The sequence below is a fragment of the Xiphophorus hellerii genome, chromosome 17 (assembly GCF_003331165.1).
Source record: "Xiphophorus hellerii strain 12219 chromosome 17, Xiphophorus_hellerii-4.1, whole genome shotgun sequence".
Classification (NCBI taxonomy): Eukaryota; Metazoa; Chordata; class Actinopteri; order Cyprinodontiformes; family Poeciliidae; genus Xiphophorus; species Xiphophorus hellerii.
In genome coordinates this window covers 2,899,207-2,919,778 of record NC_045688.1, presented here as the reverse complement: position 1 = coordinate 2,919,778, position 20,572 = coordinate 2,899,207, and the positions used below count along the sequence as shown (strand labels likewise).

The 20,572-nt window shown below is 37.3% G+C and overlaps 2 protein-coding genes across 2 annotated transcripts; one reads left to right on the top strand and one right to left on the bottom strand.

Annotated features, from left to right (window-relative positions):
• The first annotated feature begins 3,262 nt into the window (after positions 1-3,262).
• Positions 3,263-9,654, top strand: nots (nothepsin). The gene is made up of 9 exons (XM_032590037.1): positions 3,263-3,878; positions 4,607-4,787; positions 5,499-5,616; positions 5,821-5,939; positions 6,026-6,225; positions 7,004-7,129; positions 7,220-7,364; positions 8,293-8,391; positions 9,443-9,654. The coding sequence occupies exons 1-9, from the start codon at positions 3,823-3,825 to the stop codon at positions 9,614-9,616; spliced, it is 1,218 nt and encodes a 405-aa protein (XP_032445928.1). The 5' UTR covers positions 3,263-3,822; the 3' UTR covers positions 9,617-9,654.
• Positions 9,655-10,741: 1,087 nt separating this feature from the next.
• On the bottom strand, positions 10,742-20,287 carry LOC116737074 (bestrophin-3). Its single transcript, XM_032590035.1, has 13 exons — positions 19,872-20,287; positions 18,466-18,560; positions 17,653-17,740; positions 17,006-17,151; positions 16,525-16,679; positions 15,292-15,369; positions 15,024-15,176; positions 14,320-14,400; positions 12,786-12,937; positions 12,585-12,675; positions 11,855-11,973; positions 11,513-11,773; positions 10,742-11,114 (listed from the first exon to the last, which is right to left on the bottom strand). Exons 1-13 carry the CDS (start codon positions 20,021-20,023, stop codon positions 10,748-10,750), a joined length of 1,938 nt encoding a protein of 645 aa, XP_032445926.1. The 5' UTR covers positions 20,024-20,287; the 3' UTR covers positions 10,742-10,747.
• Positions 20,288-20,572: the final 285 nt, after the last annotated feature.

The window sequence follows — 20,572 nt, the reverse complement described above, 5'->3', positions numbered from 1 at the left end:
GAAATGTTTTTGGTGCAGCGCGTTGATGGTTAAAATATTAAACTTGAGGCTTCGGTTATCCTTATTGCATGTCTACTTTTTTCCTTCCACTCAACTTTCTGTTTGCAGCACTCTAAGTGGCCAGGTCCTTAGCAGTGACATTTTGTGTCCAAATCTTCCTGTGTTATGGACTAACGATCAATTTTAAGTGGCCATTTTCTTAAAAACCTCACTTTTCTCTTGTATGAATGTCTTCCTATGACATAAGGAGCTAAATGTTTTATAATATACTGAATTTAAAAAAACATTTAATTTTAACATTATTTTGTCAGCTGTATTAAAGACTCAATAGACATTATTAAACTTAAGACATTTATAAAATATAACAAAACGGGAACCTCTTCAGTTACTGTGCAGAAAAATAAAATATGGAAATGTAAGGAGCTTTTTGAGTGTTTATATTTCTAAATAGAACCGCATTAAGTTACTTTTACATACCACCTTACTCGATCATTTTTATTTCCGTTCTGGATTAACTACGCCGCCATCTTTAATTTTGTATCGCGTAAGAATGATCAGCGGCGCCCTCTACTGGATGGCGGCCAACCTACAACAATGAAAGAAGGTCTAAGCGGACTTTATTAGTTAATCTAACGGAACTAATTTCAATCTAATACGCAATTAATCGACAATTTAATTGCTTGCGTCCTTAATTGTCAGTTTTCGTCAGTGGTGTAGACCATAAGACATTTCTGAATTAATTTGTTTTGATGATATTCTAATTTATTTGAATGGACATCACTAATAAATGCAAAAAAATGAATGGATGTTTTTATTTTTGTGTCTAAATTCTGATTTCCACAAACTTTCCACAAATGTAAGTTTTAAAAAATCTGCCGCACATTTCCTGTCAAAATTTGTAATGGCTGAGCAAAATGTCAACTTTAAACATTTTTTGACTGTAAATCATCCTTTTCTTTCCCTTTCTTTTTTTTTTTAGTACTTTGTCTTTTTTCACAGACCTAAAATCTTAGTTTCCAATAATCGTTTCAGGTTCTGAGTTATTTTACTTGTGTAATAGACTGTAACAGCTATAAAACAAACATCTAATAGGTCCAGTTGATAAAGTTTCCAAACAAATATTCCAGCTGAACATTTAGAAGTTAATTTTAACTTGCAGGCCTGCAGTTTGGTCCAGTTTACACAATGAAACCTGAACTTTAGACCTCAAGTAATTCCTGAAATACATCTAGATTACTAAAAATCCTTTCAAAAATAAAGGCGCTGTTATTTTCTGTTGTGCTTAAAACAATCAAACCAAAATCTGTGCAGCATGATGGCTTCTTCTCCATCATAACTCCAGTTTCAGAGGCTTAAGGAAGTTTTCTCTGTGATGCAACAATATTCCTCTTCAGGTCAGAGTGACCAAGACCTCAAAGTTTAAATATAATGTTACAAAACCAACAGGACCACATGGTCCGGTTTTACTGAAGGAAAATAGTTTTTTCATCGTCCAAAACAAATCAAAAACTCAAATCTTGTCACCTTAAACACAAATGTACATTTTCCTTCGCTTGTCCTTGTTTGAACCATACATGTTGCTGCTGGATCCATTTTTCCCTCATTAATTTTTGCTACTTTGCAAAGTAATTTTTTTAATGAAGACAGATTAGTTTAATCTGCTAGTCCCTTAAAGATTTACTTGATGTTTTTAAATTAACTGACAAAAAAAGACAGAAATTGTTATGGCTGGCAGTTTGTCATCAGGCAAAAGAAGTTCAACATTCAACCATTTAACGTCCAATCAGAACTCGTATCCAGAGATGTTGTCGACCTCCATTTTGTGGAAAATCAAATTTAATTTTTGGATGCATCTGCCGTTTTCTGAAATTCTCCTAAATCCATGTGGATGTACATCGCTAATAATTTCTGCTAATGCGCCAGTAGGAGAGGTAAGTTAGCGCTTTAGCATCTTTGCTAATTTTGAAAGTGCTTCGTTAACACATTTAGCTTTGGCTAAGTTATTTTTCTGGATAGGTTTTCTCCATGGAGATTTCTTCCTACCAGACACAACCTTCATTTTAATTGGGGCAGTGGAGTCATTGATATCTGAGACTTTAGACTGAAAATCATTTACCAACTTATCTACATCATTACAGCTTAAGGGTGAGGAAGAAGAGTAGATTTGATTAAAAGTTTCTGCTGTGTTTTCAGTGAGAGAACGTTTTGTGATGGTTGCTGTTTGTCCAAGTGGGTTAAAAGATAAAGAACTTTCAAAGATAACAGGAAGTGATGCGACAGGCGACATCAGTTACAGAGACATTGGAAATATTCACACCCTTACTGATAACCAGGTCCAGTGTGTGTCCTTGAGTGTGTGTTGCTTGTTTCACATGTTGTGTTAGACCAAAAGTCTCTAAAATATTAGCGAGCTTTTTTGCCCCTCTGTCTTGGGGGTTGTCAACATGAATGTTGAAATCACCAACAATTATTAAACAATCATAATCAATAGATATAAGAGATAGAAGTTCATTCAAGTCAGTAAAGACATTTTTCACGTTTGTTGGAGTTTTGTATAAAGTTAGTGTCGAAGTTCGTTTGTGGCCTTTAACCTCAATTCCAAGATACTCAAAAGATTTATTTTCACCAGGAAAGGAAATCACTCTCGTTTTCTTGGGATTACAAACGTGACTGATTCCATTTACTGCCTCATCTCCAACAATAAGCACTTTTGGCATACCTTTCGTTTTCCTGGTAGCCGCTTTGTCTTTAGGGGGTGGATGTGATGGTCTTGCCTCATTGTTGATGTTTGAAAGCGAGGTTTCACTCAGAGGCTCAGGCTGGAGTACAGAAAATCTGTTTTTCAGTGGGATTCCCACAGAGTCAGAATGTTTTGAGGCCCAGGCTGGTCGCTCTGTCCTTGGGAGCCGGGTCGGTGGAACCGTTTTGGTTGCAGCTGGTTGTTTGTTTTTCTTTGGTGAAGCAGGTGTTGAGGTTGAAGGTGGGTTTCGGCTCAGAGCCGGCCACGCTGATTCGTCCAGGTGAGGGGTTCTCCCTGTCAGTCGCCTCATCGGATCTGCGGTGTGAGACTTTTGTTTTGGCTTGGCACCCAGAGCGTTCCAGGGTGAGCTGCTTGATGCGAGGCGTACAACCTCTCCGTTGATTTGAGGAAGAGTTGTCTGATTTCCACAGTTAGTGTTGATCTCAAAGTTCACCTCCAGCTGTTGAATCTTAATTTCTATAGACTGAAGTGGTTGTATAATACTGCTAATGTCCCCGGGGTCGGCTGGAGGCATTTTGCCCTGGTTCAACTTGGAGGTAAAGAAATGTATGGTAAAAATAAAAGTAAGCAAACCCCCCAGTCCTTAGATTTGAAGTAATCCAGTTATGATGTCTATAATGTAAATATAACTATAAAATCTGTGACTTTAAAAATAACTGGCTGCCAGAGTTATCAGTGAGGACGAGAGAGAGCAGGATAAGCTGTTCCTCCTTCAGCTGGCAGAGTTTAGTCTCCTACTTTAGCATTAGTTTCCATAAAATACAGTGTTAGTGTAGAGCTTTAGCATTAGCAGAACTAATGTTTATGATTTGTGCTTTTAGCTAACTTTTTAGCTAGCGGTGCCCAAAACAAGCGCCAGTGTTGCTTAACCTTTTAATTTTGATCAAGAAAGATGTTTTATCTCTGAGTGAAGTTTGGTGTTGAAATATTTAGCTGGATTGAGTGCAGTTTGAAGGAGGAGCTCAGCTTGTCCTGTGACATCCAATCAGAGCAGCTAGTAGCTCTGATAAACCTTTAGGACCTCTGCTGCCCATCAGTCTGTCACTCCGACCCGGACCGACATGCTGAGGCTGCTGCTCCTGCTGCTGTCCACATGGACGGGCTCAGCGATGGTCAGGTAGGACAAACAACAGCTTCTTATTCAGCCACAAGTTTACAAATGAGGTGAATCAAGATTAATACTTCCCCCTAAAATATCTAAAACTAAAGGAGTTGGGATCTCTTTATTTTATTTTATTTTTTACAGAAAATGCAGATTTTAGTGATCCAGTGTTGTTCAAAGTGGGGGGCGCAGTACCCTGCGGGGCTTCAGGAGGTGATGAGGGGGTCACAGATTAAAAAAAAAAATTGAAATCTGTAAAAAAAAATGTTATCATACTTCTTGTTTTATCTTATTCAATCTTTTTTTCCCCCAATATAAATTATAATATAAAATAATTGATTTAAATTTTATTTCTGATTCATTCATCAAACTGCTTCGCTTCTCAAGTTAGCTTAGTAAGCAATAAATGTAAAAGTTTACAACAAAAAAGACCAACTCTGCTACAAAAGCCATAAGAACTGTATGAATAAAATACAATTTCATTTGATTAATATAAAATATATTTTCTTGTAATCAAAAAAGGAGATTTTGATGAAAACATTTATTATTTGGTAGTAAAGTCATAATATATTAACTGATAACATGGCGACAGAGTCAATTAAAATCAGATAATACAAGGCAACAGTTGTGCTAAATGATGTAATAATTATTGAATAGTGAATAAAAAACATTAGAAAGTTGATGTTTCTTCACATATTTTTGGTTTGGGAACCCCTGATCTAGTCAAAGTTTTATCACCTCAGGGTTCCCTTGAGGCGGGTTCCCTCCATCCGTGCTCAGCTGAGAACTCAGGGTCTGCTGGAGAACTTCTTGAAGGACCACAGGCCGGACATGTTTAACCGCCGCTATGCTCAGTGCTTCCCACCCGGAACGCCGTCCCTCCGACTCAGACGCTCCAGTGAGAAGATCTACAACTTTATGGATGTAAGTGAAGCAACTGCTTAGAGTTTTTATGTTACAGACCAAAACGAGGAGATATTTCTGAACCTGAAAACCGACAATGCTAAACTAAATTCAGTTCTGCTGAATACACCTAATGAAAGCTTATCCATGCGTTACAATGGCCTAGTCAAAGTCCACGACTAAATGATGTTCACTCCAAAACATTGTCTTTGTTGCAGGGTTCTTGAAATTTTTGAAAATACTTGAATTTCAATTAGGTGCTTGGCATTCAAACTGCACAGTTTGGCAATAAAGTATTGTTTGATTAAAAGCTTAAATTTAAAAACTTTATTAAAAGTTGGAACCAGCTACATACCGCGTTGTTGTAGCACGTTAGCATTAGCTTCTGCTGAATACTGTTGTTGGTATTGCGCTTTAACATTAGTTTTCACTAAATACCATGTTGCGTTAGCATTTACTTCAACAAAGTATCATGTTGATGTAGCCTATTGCTTTAGTGTTGGCTTCCACCAAATGCTATGTTGCTGTAGCAATTTAGCATTAGCTTAAGCTAAATACCGTGTTGATGTATTGCTTTAGCATTAGCTTCCACTAAATAACATGTTGGTGTAGCACTTTAGCATTAGCATATGCTAAATACTGTGCTGGTGTAGCACTTTAGCATTAGCTAAACAAAGTATTAGCATGGTAGCAGTGGTTTTACTTAGTAAACTCTGGTGTTTTGTGTCCTAGGCTCAGTATTACGGTGAAATCAGCGTGGGGACTCCGCCGCAGAACTTCTCTGTGATTTTTGACACCGGATCGGCCGACCTCTGGGTCCCGTCATCGTACTGCGTCAGCCAGGCCTGTGGTACGCCATCAGAAACACACCGTGGAGCTAAGCAGTTCCCACAGTCTACCAAAGAATCTGTACCAGGATATCTTCTAATATTAGTGGGATGTATTCTGGTCAGGACGGCATGACTTTGGTGTAGTTTGCTGCAAACTGATAAGAAGTTCAAGGTCTGTGTGTCACTGTAGCGTCCTGTCTGAGAGCATTCCTGTCTGTTTGCAGCATTGCACCGACGTTTCAAGGCCTTCGAATCCACAACTTTCCACCATGACGGACGGATATTTGGGATCCACTACGGATCGGGACACCTGATGGGAGTAATGGGTAGAGACACAGTGCAGGTCAGGTGTCCGTTTTGACCTGCGGAGATGTTTGTTCAACCTGGAGAGTAACTTTCTGCATTTCTTCTGGATGTAATTTGTTCCAGATCGGGGAAATGACCATCTTGAACCAAGAGTTTGGCGAATCCGTGTACGAACCAGGTTCTGCTTTTGTGACGGCAAAGTTTGATGGCGTTCTCGGACTGGCCTACCAATCATTGGCAGAGATCATGGGAAATCCCGTCTTTGACAACATGCTGGCGCAGAAGATAGTGGACCAGCCGGTATTCTCCTTCTACCTCAGCAGGTACATTTACACCTGCTTAGATCCTCGAAAGGCTCGTTGGGTGGTTGGTTGAAGATGGCTTTCCTTACCAATAAGGTAGTGATTGAAGGGTTTCCTAGACAAATCTCTATTAATTTACATGTACATAATTTGATTGGTCTTACCTTGAGTTCTGGTTTATGGTATGTTTGACACCAGGAACCTTTAAGACCATGACAGGTCTTAAAGGTCACCTACTATGAACAAGTTAGGGTGTATGAGCCAAATAAAACAATCATTACATTTTTGCATAAAATCAGTTTTAGATAAAGATACTTAGTACCTCCCAACTCAACATTTACACTTCTACGTGAAAATATCTGCAAACTGGTGCACAATTATACAACCAACCATACGTCTTTGAAAAGCAGAAGTGGTGCCTCCTGCACACCCAACAAAAATACAGAAAGTGGTTTTTGGAAGGTAAGTCAACAACAAAGCACTTGTTTTTTCCAGCAGTCTTTGTACAGCGGTAAAACAAGCTGAACAAATAGGCTGTATCTCCCTTTGGGTTGCTAGGTAACGGGCGGAACTCTGCTGGGGTTGCTAGGTAACAATGTAGTGCCCACAGATTGCGACTTAATATTATGAAGGTTTATGAAACGACTCAATTTCCAGACACCAAAAAAACATGAACATTGATAAAACTAACTACTGGCAAAAAAGCAAAACTAATAAAACAAAACAAGTACTATTAAGCACTTGTTTTGTTTTATTTGCGATTTATCGTATTTAGTGAAACTTTTCTCTGTTTCTGCAGGAGAACGAGGACCAGCAATCCAGAAGGAGAACTGCTGCTGGGAGGAATAGATGAAGCGATGTACAACAGACCAATCAACTGGCTGCCTGTCACTGCAAAAGGATACTGGCAGATTAAGATGGAAAGGTAAATTAAGATGCATTACGCTCTGCTACCACTAGGTGTCAGTAAAGAATGTAAATGCTGCAGAAAATAAACATGGCCGTCTTGTTTCAGTGTGGCGGTGCAAGGCGTGAGCTCCTTCTGTAGCCGTGGATGTCATGCCATCATTGATACTGGAACCTCCCTAATTGGGGGACCGACCAATGAGATCCTGAGTCTGCAGCAGCTGCTTGGAGCCACGCCCACAAATGTCGGAGAGGTGGGGCTCTTGAAACCCAGCGTGGGCATAATACGACGCCGTATTAACAAAGAAACTCAGAAATTTACAGATTGATCTCAAAATATTTTCCAGAACCAACTTTAAAATTTGAGTATTAAAAGTCAAAAATTTGCATGAAAAAAATGTGAAATTTTCAGATTAATCTCAGAAATTTTCCAGAAGACACTTGGAAATTTCTGAGTTTTAAAAAAACCCCTGAAATTTTCAGATTAATTTGAAATTTTCTAAAAAAAAAAAAAAAACAACCAAAAAAACCAACAAAGAAATATCTGAATTTTAAAAGTCGAAAATTTGCAAGAAAAATATTTTTTCTTGGTCGCCAAGAAGTTCTAAAATTTTCAACTTTGAAATTTTCTAAGTTTCCAAAATCAAATGTATTTTTGACTTTTGAAACCCAGAAAATTCCAAGTTTTTTATTCCAAATTTTCTATTGGGATCTTAGGTTATTTTTACAAATTAAAATCTGGAAAGTGTGGCATGCCTTTGAATTTGAATTCAACCCCTTTGGTCAACACAGTTTCAGATATTTTGAGGCTTTTCTTTTCCAGCTTTTCTCATCTACACAATGAAATTTTCACCCATTTTGCAAAAAAAATTTTTTTATAAGTTTAAAAATTTTCACAGATTCTAAGATGGATTTAGATACATACTTTGAGTAGGCCATTGTTAAACATAGATAAGCTTTTACTTAAACATTGTGTCTGGCTACATGTTTCAGGTTGTTATCGTGCAGGAAGGTGAACCTCCTCTCTAATCTAAAATGTGTCGTCCCACAGCATGATGCTGATTATTCTCTACCAAATCTCTGAGGAACATTGAAGAAAATCTGCTTTTGTTTAGCAAACTTAGCTAAATGTAGTCATATTAGCTTGTTTACTAATTTGTAGAAATGTTTTGTTTGTTTCAGTTTCTCATCGATTGTGCCCGATTGTCCAGTTTGCCTCACGTCACATTCATCCTGGGTGGGAAGGAATACACGCTGACAGCAGAGCATTATGTTAGGAGGGTAAGGGCGCCGTCTGCTCTGCTGACGGAAACTTCAGCTTGTTGTTGGATGTCATGTTCTTTGCTGATGACGTTTGCTTGTTTAAATGGTTTTTTGGGTGTTTAAACCTTAATGATTTCTCCTGCTTGCTTTTTTTGTCAAATTTTGACGTTAATATCAAGCAGAGATAAGAAGAGTAGACATAAAATTTGCGAAGTTTTTCTTTGTTGACAAAAATTGGATTGAACAGTTTTTCCCTTCATAAATAAGATTAGCTTTTGAAAATTGTCTTTTGTTTTTATTCAAATTCTTAAAATATGTTTTATGATTAGAAACATTTAAGAGTGACAAAAACACAGAAACAGTATGATTTACAAGAGAAAAGTTTGAATTATGAGAAAATGTTTAAAATTAAAGGAAAAAAAGCAACATAAAAATTTTATTGTGGGAAAAATGTCAAAATTATGAGAGGAAAGTTGGAGTTAAAAAAATTTTAATGAGAAAAAAGTTACAATTATTAATAAAAAGACAAAATTATGAGAAAGGAGAAAACTGCAACAAAAAATATGTGAAAAAAGTCAAAATTATGAGAAAAATTTAAAATGAGAAAATTAAAAGTTAAAATTATAAGGAAAAAAATATTGAAAAAGTTTAAATTATGAGTAAAAAATATTGAAAAAGCTCAACATTATGAGAAAATAAACTGTTAGAGAAAAAAACGTTTAACTTAAAAAGCAAAAACTGAAACTACTACGTGCAAATGAACAGAGAAATTATATTTTTAGAAAATAAACATCTTGTTTGGAAAGAACTGCAGTTTAAACATTCTGCCTTTTATTAAAGATATTATTTCCATTTTGTTCTCAACATTTCAACTTTATTCTGTTATGAAAAATGAATAAAAATCCACTTAGTACTTCTTCATGGAAGCAGAATAAATTTGCAAAGCTGCGTAAAGCAAGAGTTTAGTCAAATTAAAAAGTTAAGCCTCCAACATCACATGTTTCACAAAGTGATAATTTGTCATGAAAATCAGTTTTTATCCTCTTCCTTGTTGGCCTGCGGCCGTCAGGAGGCGTATGGCAACAAGGATCTGTGTTTCAGCGGCTTCGAGGCCATTGACATCATTTCCCCTGAAGGCCCGCTGTGGATTCTGGGAGATGTATTTCTGACTGAGTACTACAGCATCTTCGACAGAGGACTGGACCGAATCGGGCTTGCCCATGCCAGACACCCCACCGGATGATGAGTACTTCCTCTGGCACGAGGAGATAATAACTTTTTCTGTGCCTCTTCATGAAACAGGCTGAAGTTTTATTTTTAAGATAAATCTGGATATTTATCTTTTATGTTAAAGTTTCCTAAACAACCAATATTCACACTACAGCTGAGAGGTTTGCTCCCCTTTCCTCTCAGTCACAATAATGAGGACTGCAGTCTCGTCTTTGACCACTAGATGGCGATCATGTGGATGACATTTTGGGCTGTTGGCGGCTAATTTAGCTTCCATCTTGTCATCTAATGTGTATTTAGATTAAAAACCATAAACCATAATTGTCTTTTCTTTTATTGTTTACTTTTTATGCTTTGTTCGTTTTGTGTTGATCACCAATTTCTAATACATTTGGCTTGTTTACTTTTGTGTTTTTATTTAATTTTAGTGCAACTTCAATATGACCCATCATTGGGCCATTTTAGATAAAAAAAAGAGTAAATGTCCAGTAAAAAACGTTTAAATTTCTAGAAAAAACATGGAAATTTAGGAGTTTGAAAAGTTGAAAATTTGCAAGAAAAAAATTCTACATTTGTGATTAACCTCAGAATCTTTCTAAAAAAAAAAAAATCTTGAAAAGTTGAAAGTTTGAGAAAAAACTCGGACATTTTTAGATTAATCTCAGAACCTTTCTAGAAAAATCAAGATTTTTTGAGTTTTAAATTAAATTTTTCTAGAAAAAGCTTTTTTTGGTGGAAATGTACTCCTTTCTTTTCTATCTAAAATGGCTCCAGTACCTCGTTGTACCATCAAGACCCAATTAGAAAAATTGGCAAGAAATGCAGTAGATCCGCCTATAACAACAAACTGGCCAACCAAACTCAAACTCCTGACTCTGAAATAAATTGTTGGAAGTTGCCAGGTCTGTGTTTTTAGCTCAGGATTGGGATCAAAACCACGTTTAGCACCTCAAACAACCAGAATCCAGTTTTCTTCGTTTTCTTCTTCTTCTCCAGTTTTTGATGGCGGCTTGCATCCATCAATGTTGCACTACTGCCATCTCTTGTATTTTAATACTCTTTTCCTTTCCTCAAATTCTCCTAATGAGGTCAGTATTTTTCAAAGAACGAAATGTTCTCCATTTTCTCTCTTCTAATCCAAACTTTACGGCTGAGATTTTGCGTCTTTGAGCTCGTCGTTCTGGTCCGTTTCCTCCTCATCGTCCTCATTTCCCGCTGTTCCCTGGAACTCGCCGTCGTAATCCGGTTCTGGCAGTTGGAGCGTGTTGGCGGTCGGACTGGGCGATCTGCGGGACTGATGCCGACCCAGGCCTCTTCTCCGGCGCCCCAGGCCTTTGGGACTCGGCAGGCTGCGGATCGACGCCTTGGAGCTCTGCCGGGAGAACTGCAGGGAGAACTGCCGGCCCCGCGGCCTGGTTGGCGGCCGGTTCTTCACAGTGACCGTCGTCCAGCGGAACTCCTTCGGTCCAAGTTGAGTTGGGGAACAACAAATGGAGTCGGTCCTAGAAATACTGAAGATAGAAAGAGTTGGAGCAATAAAACACACAAGAGCTACAAGTATTTTTTTTTAAAGTATTTAAACCTTTCAGAGTTAGGTAGTAATTAGCTAAACTTACTCAAATACGTTTACTTAAGTGAAAATTTTTTAATATCAAATGGCGCAGTTATGTGGTCAATGAAAACTCGGTTACTGTGGTTCCCTAAAGTCTGAAGGATTTCGTAATGGCTTTCCTCTTCAGACGGATGTCAGTCATCTGACCTGTTTTTGGATTTCTTTAGCGGAGGGCAGGAAACACTTATTTTCAAAATCTTTTCACCTACTTCATGTTGTATTCATGAGATTTTCTTGATTAGCCAGACTTTGGTGAAATTACCAGAAGATGTCTACAGCAGTTGAATCAATGGTCACCTTGTAGTTTCCACGTTTGGTTGTTCCTCAGTTGGGGAGCGATCCAGACCGTTCTGATGTTTCCCAAAAGAGTCCCCATTGTGACAGGCATCAGAGAACAATGGCGGGCTGACAACCAGCCGCGGGAAAACAACTGAGGATGAACTCTCAGGTGACGGCGGGTTGCTGTTGACCTCCCTTAAGGTGGACAGGGTGTCCAGAGACGATGGAGGGATGGCTAAGGAACAGGGGGGAACCATGTCTGCCGAGCCTGCGTTCCCCCTGACAGAATTTTACCAGAAAAATTAAAACCATGAAAAACATCAGAATATTACTACTGGATTGTGTTTAAGGCGCCGATACCTGAAGTCCAGGAAGAAGCTGCTAGTTGCGTCGCTGCTGTGCCGCTTGAAGACGGGTCGAGGATGTCGGAGGTCAGGGGGTTCCTGAACACTGAGCAAGCGTCGGACTCGACCCAGAACCTGAAAACAATAAAACAACAATCACATGAAATTCTTCAGTTCCCACAAGTCTGAACAGGAAGTGAGCCTCACCACTGAACCGCCATCTTGGTAGGCAAGGGAAAAGCATAGATCAGGGGTATTAAAACTTTTTTGGACCAAAATTGTTGAGTCAAAAGGACTTTAGAACCAAAGAAGAAGTTCTTTGCTTAACAACAAAACATTGGTGCTTTAAGTAAACAACAAAAAAGTAGTTAGATTGTTGTGTAAATTATTCCAGATCCAACACGATCTTGTTTTTAAATCTAAAGAATCATAAACTAAATATTAATGGTGGTTTATTTATGCTCGCTAGATGTTAGCCACCTATTTTTTATTTTATTTATCATTTAATTGGGTATAAATGTGAGGCTGTCCAAATTTATTCCTCAGCAGAAATTAAATTTGAAAAGATTGCAATTTCTTCTGTTTTTTTCTTTTTGTAGCTTGTTTTTTTCCATTAAGCCTTAAATGTATTAGAAAAACACACATTTAGTCACATTCCTGTTCTTATATTTTCTCTACACTCCTAATATTAGGGTAAAATAATTAAAAAGATGTAAAATATTATAAAATATAAGGCGTAGCTTTACCGACTCTTGTCGTCGAGTCAGCAGAGGCTCCTGCTGCTGTGGTCGACAGTCTGGAACCTCACATTCATCAAGCTGCAGGATGTCAGAAAGTCTGCAAAAATTATGCATATAAACCTTGTTAAAATGATGGAAATAAACTCACTTATTCTCCAAATCAACGTATAAACATAATGAATGAAGGGTTATGTTGGTAAATTTGACCCCATGTCGGTGGTGGAGCCGAGGAAAGAGGGGATGCAGTAATCTGCAGCAGCCAGAGTGTACGGCGGACGAGCGTCGCTGTCGTTCCAGTAAACGTCTTTGGTCATGTGAGGAAGGTTCATGTGCATCTCGTCCACCGCCAGCAGAGACACCTGGAGGAACAGGTGAGCCAAAGCTGAACCAAACGTTTTCCTCCTTTTCAGGAATTTGAAGTTTATTCACAATGCACATATGTTTTATGTTCCAGATTAAATAAAACTCTGTTTAGTTTCCAAAATTAATTTCAGAAAAAAGCATGTTTCAAAACAGTTTCCAAAGAAAGTAAAAAGAAAATGAAAAAAACAAAACAAGTAGTAATCCAGAGACAATGCCAAGTTATCTAATTTATTTTGATAACTTTGTAAACATGGGTTTGTCCTATTATAAATAGCTATTGTTATGTATTTTTAGTTTAGAGTTAATTTGAATATTGTGCCCAAAACTCATTAAAGTTTGAAAATATACCAGAACTAAACTGGTATGTAGTAGTAAAGTAACTCCTATTTAAGTCTCGTAGACCATGTTGAGATGTTAAGTTGTTTAGTAGGTTACTATGGAGCTAAATTGGGGCCATAAAGACAAAAATTTTAACTGAAATAAAACTTGAGTCTAAAAATTAGTTTTGAACATTTTTTTAAAATGTCATATCCTTTTTTTCCAGATTCAAATCTTTATTTTCAGCATAATTTTGTTCAGTTACAAAACTTTTATGTTTTAGTTTAAAACTTTTTTTCAGTTTCAAAATAATTTTTCATTTTACTTTTAGTTCTTTTTAACAAACTTTATGTCCCCAATTTAGCTCTTTAGTTACCAATCAAAACCTACCATTTGTTCTAAAGCCTAGATTATTGCATGAACATTTAATGAATACCTTTTAATATTTACTGGTAGATATTTTTTTCCTATTTTAATAACTTATTTACCTTTAAAAAAACAGCTAAAGGTTAATTAATATTAGAAAACTGGTCAGATTTGAGATTCACCAATAAAAATGTGCATTTATGCTGAATAAAAAAAATTTGGTTAATTAATTTTGAATTTCGGTATTCTCTAAATTACATGAACGAGACAAATTGTTCCAGAAAGTAAAGAAATCTGATTGAACTGAACTGGAAGCGCTTTTATTTTGATATTCTTAGCAGGAAGTGTCCTTGTAACGTAGCCGTTAGCTTAGCAGCGAGAAATTGTCGGCGGTAAGTCACGTTTATTTTGTTCTTACATGAGGCAAAGTAATTTAATACAGCGTTAAATTGAAGAAACATTAATGTGGTCATTATTATAAAGCTACAGCTAACATAAACATATTGTTCTGAGCCGTTAACATCCCATAATAACCCACCGACATCATTAGCTAATAATCAAGCCTGTTTCCAATTGCTTTCTCCCTGATAGACATTATTAGTAAAATAAAGACAAATGCCGCCATCTTTTGCCACCTACTGGGCAGAAAATAATTAAGATATTATTAAGATTTTATTTTTTTAAAGTTGCTGACCTGAAGGTTTCTGTCAATGATCCAGTTGGCCTCGAAGTCATCATCATCTTCTCCAAATGGGTTAATCAGTTGCTCTGCTACCTGAGAAAATACAAATATCACTTGATTCAGACTTATAACAAACTTTTTCTGGTTGTTTTCTGGCTTCTCTGGTGCTGAAAACTGACAGATCAAGGCTAGTTTTATCTCTTTTTTAATTTATTTACTTTAGATTAAAGTAGGTATGAAAGCCTAGAACCAGGCCATAGCCGCTGGTCATTTAAACTTTTTTTTGACATTTGCAAAATATCTCAACACAACAGCTTTACATTATTGTGCAGATTAATGTACAGTAGTAGTGGGCACAATTACACTAATATGCTGTAAGCTAAGCTAACTTTCTGAAGCGAAAACAACTTGGGTAGGCGTGTAATGAAAAATTTGAGCCTCTTTGAGGACATGTGTCATTTAATTTTGCGCTTTAGCATTAACTTTCATTAAATATGATTTTAGAGTATGTTAGCATTAGCAGAAGAAATGTTTACAATTAGTGTTTTAGAGTTAGCGCACTAATTTTTGCGCTGACCCTGACTAGTTTCTTAGCATGATTAGCAAATCTTGCATATTTTAATTCTGTTTTCTTAGTTTTAAAACTTTTCACTTACTTTACATTCATAGATTCAAGGTTATTTTTACAACCTGTAGTTAAGGAATTGTTATCAAACCTTAAGCCAGCCACAGTAGAAAAAAAACTGCAGCAGGGTGAAGATGGGGATGTAAAGGTCGAGGTCGTGGCCGGGGTGACCCTGAGTAGGGTCGAGGAACTGCCGACCAATTAGACAGGCGAAGAAGAAGGTGTAGACAGCAAGAGTGACGACCTGAAGACAGAAAGACGGATTTCACAAACAGTGCATCCCACCCAGAGCTCTGATTTGGTTACAGTGATTACCCCTGATGAGATTACACGAGCTGCATCCGTTTTTCAGGACTGACCTGCGTATAAACCAGCGGGACGCCGACCCAGTCATAGCCGAAAAGAGTCGCACACCACGTCCTGAACAGATTCATCTCCTGAGTACAGACAGGAAGCAGCTGTTTGTCACCAGCTACAGACCTCAGATTTTTGTAAGCTGATACAGTAAATGGAAAAACGCCGTCATCCGTCTCTCTGGAGCAAACCCAGTGTCATATTATACCCACATTGCTGGTTTCTGTGGTCGCTAAGTGGGATATAAATGGGTTTGTGATTGCAGTAGAGCTTTTTATCTCAAAAATAATGTTTTCAAATGTAATTTTGAAAGAGTTTTTAAAATCCTGGTAAATCATCAATATCTGTTTTAAAACGAAGAACTCATTAAACGTTTAATTCTGCATGTTGGTACTTTTTGTCGAGTAAATTTGCGCAAATTGGAAAGTTATTATTCATACGCATTTTATTTCTTTTGATTTCAGACGTTAGTGAAAAGATGTTTTTTTGTGTTCAAGCCACTTATTTATAATTTTAGCTGAATTATTTAGGAATTTAGCAAGTTTAAAGGATTAAAAAGTTTACAATTAAATACTTTATACCAATTATTTTTTATGGATCTGTATATGTAATGGGTTCTGTGGTTTCTAGCAGATTTAGCAAGAATGATTCTCTTAAACAAATGTGAAATAATTTCTGTTTTCTAGTTTTAATTTTGCAAATCACACTAATAATTGGATCAAAAGACGTCAAATAATTATTGATTGTATTTAGCATTATTATTATGAAGAACATGCAGCCAAATCCTATTTTAATCCAAATGTTTTTAAATATTATTCTTGACAGAATAGAAGTGACATTCTGGAAGCTTAAAACTCATAAAGTTTTGGCCAAATTTGTCCCCTGAGGGAAATTTTAATAACTTAGTGTAATTAAAAATGGGCACAGCTAAATGGCTCTACAGCGCCCCCTAGCGTGAGATAGAGAGCTGATATTTGGTACATAGGCAGAATCCTTTGAAACAAGAAAAAGAAATCTCTCGGAGGTATGCCCTAAACCCAACAGAAAGTCGGCCATTTTGGACCAAACGGTCATTTTTGGATGTTTCTCAATTTTTATATATGTCAAACTTTAACAAACTTCTGGGGATTTTGAAATATTGGCTTTATATATCAATATTTATGTGGATATGGCCTTAAGGCATTGGCGATTAAAAGATATCAAAAGCTCAACCGACGCTCTGACAGAGTTAATCTCACGTTCAGAATATTCTGCAGGTCGATGCTGTCTTTTATGCGTTCTTCCTGCCGGGCTTTAGATGCCAGGTTGGAGAACCAGACAACAGGTATCCAGTACTTCAGGTGAGGAGAACGGACGTTCTCAAACACCTTCCTCTCCTCAGGAGTCATGAAACCTGCCGATGAAAGGACGCATTAACCAAACTTTCTCCTTTGGATGTTGATGTTTTGGTTAAACTTGAAAAGAGAATCAACCTCTGATTCGAAACTTAATTATTGTAAAATCAACCGACTCATTTGAATTTTCTTTGTGTTGTGGAGCCTCTGAGATTTTAACTCTTAATTTAATCTGTTGCTCACAGTCCTGCTCTAATGTTTAACGAGCCGATCTCAAATGCCTCATCAGGAACAGACAGAACCAGGAAAGATGCAACCCTTCATCTGTCATTCACCATTTTGAGTTTGGACTCAAACATTATAATCCAAACAAATCGCTTCACACCTGCCTCAACCACATGATCGATGGTTGGGAATCGCTTGCAGACGGCCGTACTGACGGAGCGGAAGATGAGCAGCGATGTCAGGTTGATGTAGCGAACCAGCGTCCGTCGGAGAAGGCGTCCGTATTCATCTTTACCGTGAACACAACTAAAGGAAGCAGAGAAAACAAACACGATGAAGTGAAATAACTGCCATGTGGGGGCGCTGCACCAAGAACCACTGAAAGAGACGATTCGAAAACCTCTGAAAACACTGAGCGCAACTTCCTTCTACACAAAATGGATACAAAAAAAGAGCGGCGTCAGATGTTAGCAGTTGGAGGATTTCTCTTTTGTTTTTGGTAAAACACCAGGAGCCATTTCTCCCGTTAGCGCTGGTTTCTTGTGTTTGTTTTGGTTTTATTTACCCAGACAAATTTGCAATGTATGCATTCGAGCCAATGCGTCCATTGGTTCGATTGGTTGAAGTGAAGCCAGAGTTCACTTCAATTGAGCCCAGACCGAGGCATGTAGACGGACCAGAATTAGCTTATTTGGTTAAATTTTGCATCCACGCCTCCCGAAATGAATCAGACTCATAGACAAACGAACTGGACTTTTATCAAAGAGGACTAAACATGGTTGGTGGTGTGAGCGCACCTTTACTTACCTGGAGATGAGGAACATGAGTCTGTCTGTCCAGGGAAGATTAACGAACTGATTCCACCATCGATTTACCACCAAAGTGACATAAAAACCTAAAAAATTCAAAGAATACTCAGATTCCTCATCCTGTCTCAAAAGTAGAACACATTAAAAAAAAATTTAAAGTAGGAAGAATACTAATCATGTTTTTATTAATTTATAGCAACCACCTAAGAGAAACTTTAACTTATTTTGGCGAAGGCATCCATGTTACATCCACAGTGCCAGAGTGAATGAGTTTGAACAAAATCGAGGAAAAACTCATCCTGCTTTTAGTTTTCTGTGTTCTTTAATGATCTGTTTCCATTAGTACTCTGCTAATGAGGCAATCAAAACCCCATCAGTCTCTGCACGGCTCTGCTTTCTCTGGAAGCACAAAACATGCTTATAAATTTCAGACATTTGTGCTTCTTACGCCAAAGTGCCCATTTTTTCATTCTTGTGGAACAAGATGTCCAACAACTCATGAAATTGATGTCCGTATTTGAGCAGAAATATTTCTAATAGTCTTACCGACTTAAAATTTACTCACGATGTTTCTACTTCCCCATTTAATCCACATATAAAAGAATAATAATGACCAAATTAATAAAGAAGGACATAAAAACCCATAGAAAGCCAAAAATATAGCTCATATTTGTCAATATTTAGAAAGAAAGAAAAACTAATTTATTTTAAAAGTGCTATCTGGATGGAAAATGCAAACATTATAAACACATATAGTATATCATATTAATAAAACTCCCTATAAAATTAATTTTGGGAAGCAAACGTATACCCAGGACGAAGGTGACGGGGATCTGCTCGGCGTATCTGTCGCAGTAGATGGAAAGTTTCTCAAATAATCTCTTCTGCTGCTCTGAGAGGACGAGTCTGCAGGACGGAGAAGACGCCATCAGGGAAAAAACAGAAACGTTTGTTGAATTAAAGCGAAAACAACAATAACTGAGACAAAGGAAGACAGTTTTGTTGCAGGATGTTTGTGCTGCTAGTTTTTCTTCAGTAGCTGACCAAATTTAGCAAACTATTTGATTTATTGTAGAGAAACTCTTTTTAAATACAAAATAATCTGAAGATTTTGAAGTTCTCACTTCCTAATAAAATCTCAGTCATTTTCAGGGTATTAAATACTTGATGGAAAAGCTCCTATATTGATGAATTTGTCAATAATACAGACATGCAACAACATAGAAGAGACAGAAAAGAGACTTCAATACAAATTAGTGGAGGGACTTGATTAAAATTTGTAATCAAATTAATTGCAAGGCCTGTTATTAATTGCAAAAATGTATTGACACAAATTAGCTACATTTCCAATTAAACAAATTTTCTGCTAAATTATTGAATAAATAGACATGAGCTCAAGATCAAATACATGTAATATGTTTAATCTGTTATATTTAGAAATCACATTGGTGCAAAGTGTTTTAGGAACCTCTGAACTTTCATGGAACTCCTTTAGAAATGTGGATGCTAATATTAGCATTGGGGACGTCAGTGCTGCTGCTACATGTTTAGCATTGAGATGCTATTTTAGACCCGAATAGGTTCACCAATAGGCTAACTTCTGTCAGCACAGCTTGAACACAATAATAGTTTTTTTGAGCGTCCAATCAGATCGATTTTAGAAGCAAAAATGAGCCCCGAGTGAAGCGGCTGCTAGTGGATGTCACTTGTGCGACAGACTTACTGGCGTACCAGAAACGTATGAATACAAAAGTTCCTGAACTTTTTGTATATTAAAAAAACAAAAACTAATTGCATTAAGATTTTTAATGCGTCAAAATCTTTGTAATTATTCATCAATACAAATGCATGCCACACTTTTCAGAAAACTCAAATTGTGACATGAAGAAATTTAAACCAGTTTCATGAATACCAGTACGTTTTTGATCATTTGTTTAGCTCTTTTGTAAAATATTTGAACGCATGAGATACTTCAGCCAATCAGCAGAGAATGATCCAGATATTTCACAGGATCAAGAAATTTTCATACTTTTTCTAGATTTCTTTACATTTCAGCATCTGACCCATAAAATAAACCTGACAGAGACTTTTGGACCCTAACTAAAGCTCGTTAAACACGGACACAGCTACAATGCAAACACAATATTACTTTTATGCTTTTATGACAGTTTATTTCGTCTATTTAAAGTGTGTAATTAGTTTTTTGAAGTGTGTGACCTGTAAACGAGGCTGAGGACGGTGTAGAGCAGAGCAAACAGGATGAACTCCCGGTACAGCAGCTTGTAGATGCTCCCCTTCCAGCGCAGCAGCAGCCGGTGGAAACTCAGGAAGGTGGCGTTGGCTACTTTACTGGAATAAGTGACGGTCATCCTGAGACGGCAACCTGAATCCACAGGACTTTGACGCTCCCACTAGCTTCTCATGACTCTTATTTCCTGTTTACTTAAGACTACTGCAGCAAAATTAATCCAAACAATCATCTTCAGTTCCGTTTCAGAGCTGCTTTCCATCAGGCTGCTGTCCAGATTTGTTTTTGCTCCAACCCAACCCCTTCTCTCTCGCTCCTGTTTCTCTTCATCATGATGCTGTCCAGTTGCCCAGTAATGCAAGGCAGCACACACACACAAGCACACACACTGTGGGTTACATTGATGAGCCACTGGGCTAAATGTGGTCATGTTTCAGCAGTGTGTGTTGGCATAGACAGCTGTGGAGGTAAACGTGCAAAAACAGAAACACAGTCAGTGGCAGAAAATAGATGAAAGCAGCTGGTTAGAGGCAGTGGCTTTACTTAAGCTGCTAAAGGAAGTTTTAAATGTTTAAAATATAAAAAATGTTTTTAGCATCACAATTTGTTCATTTTTCTAGTTGGAATTTACCATCATCTAGTGGTTATTTGAAGAATAGCAGCTGTGTTA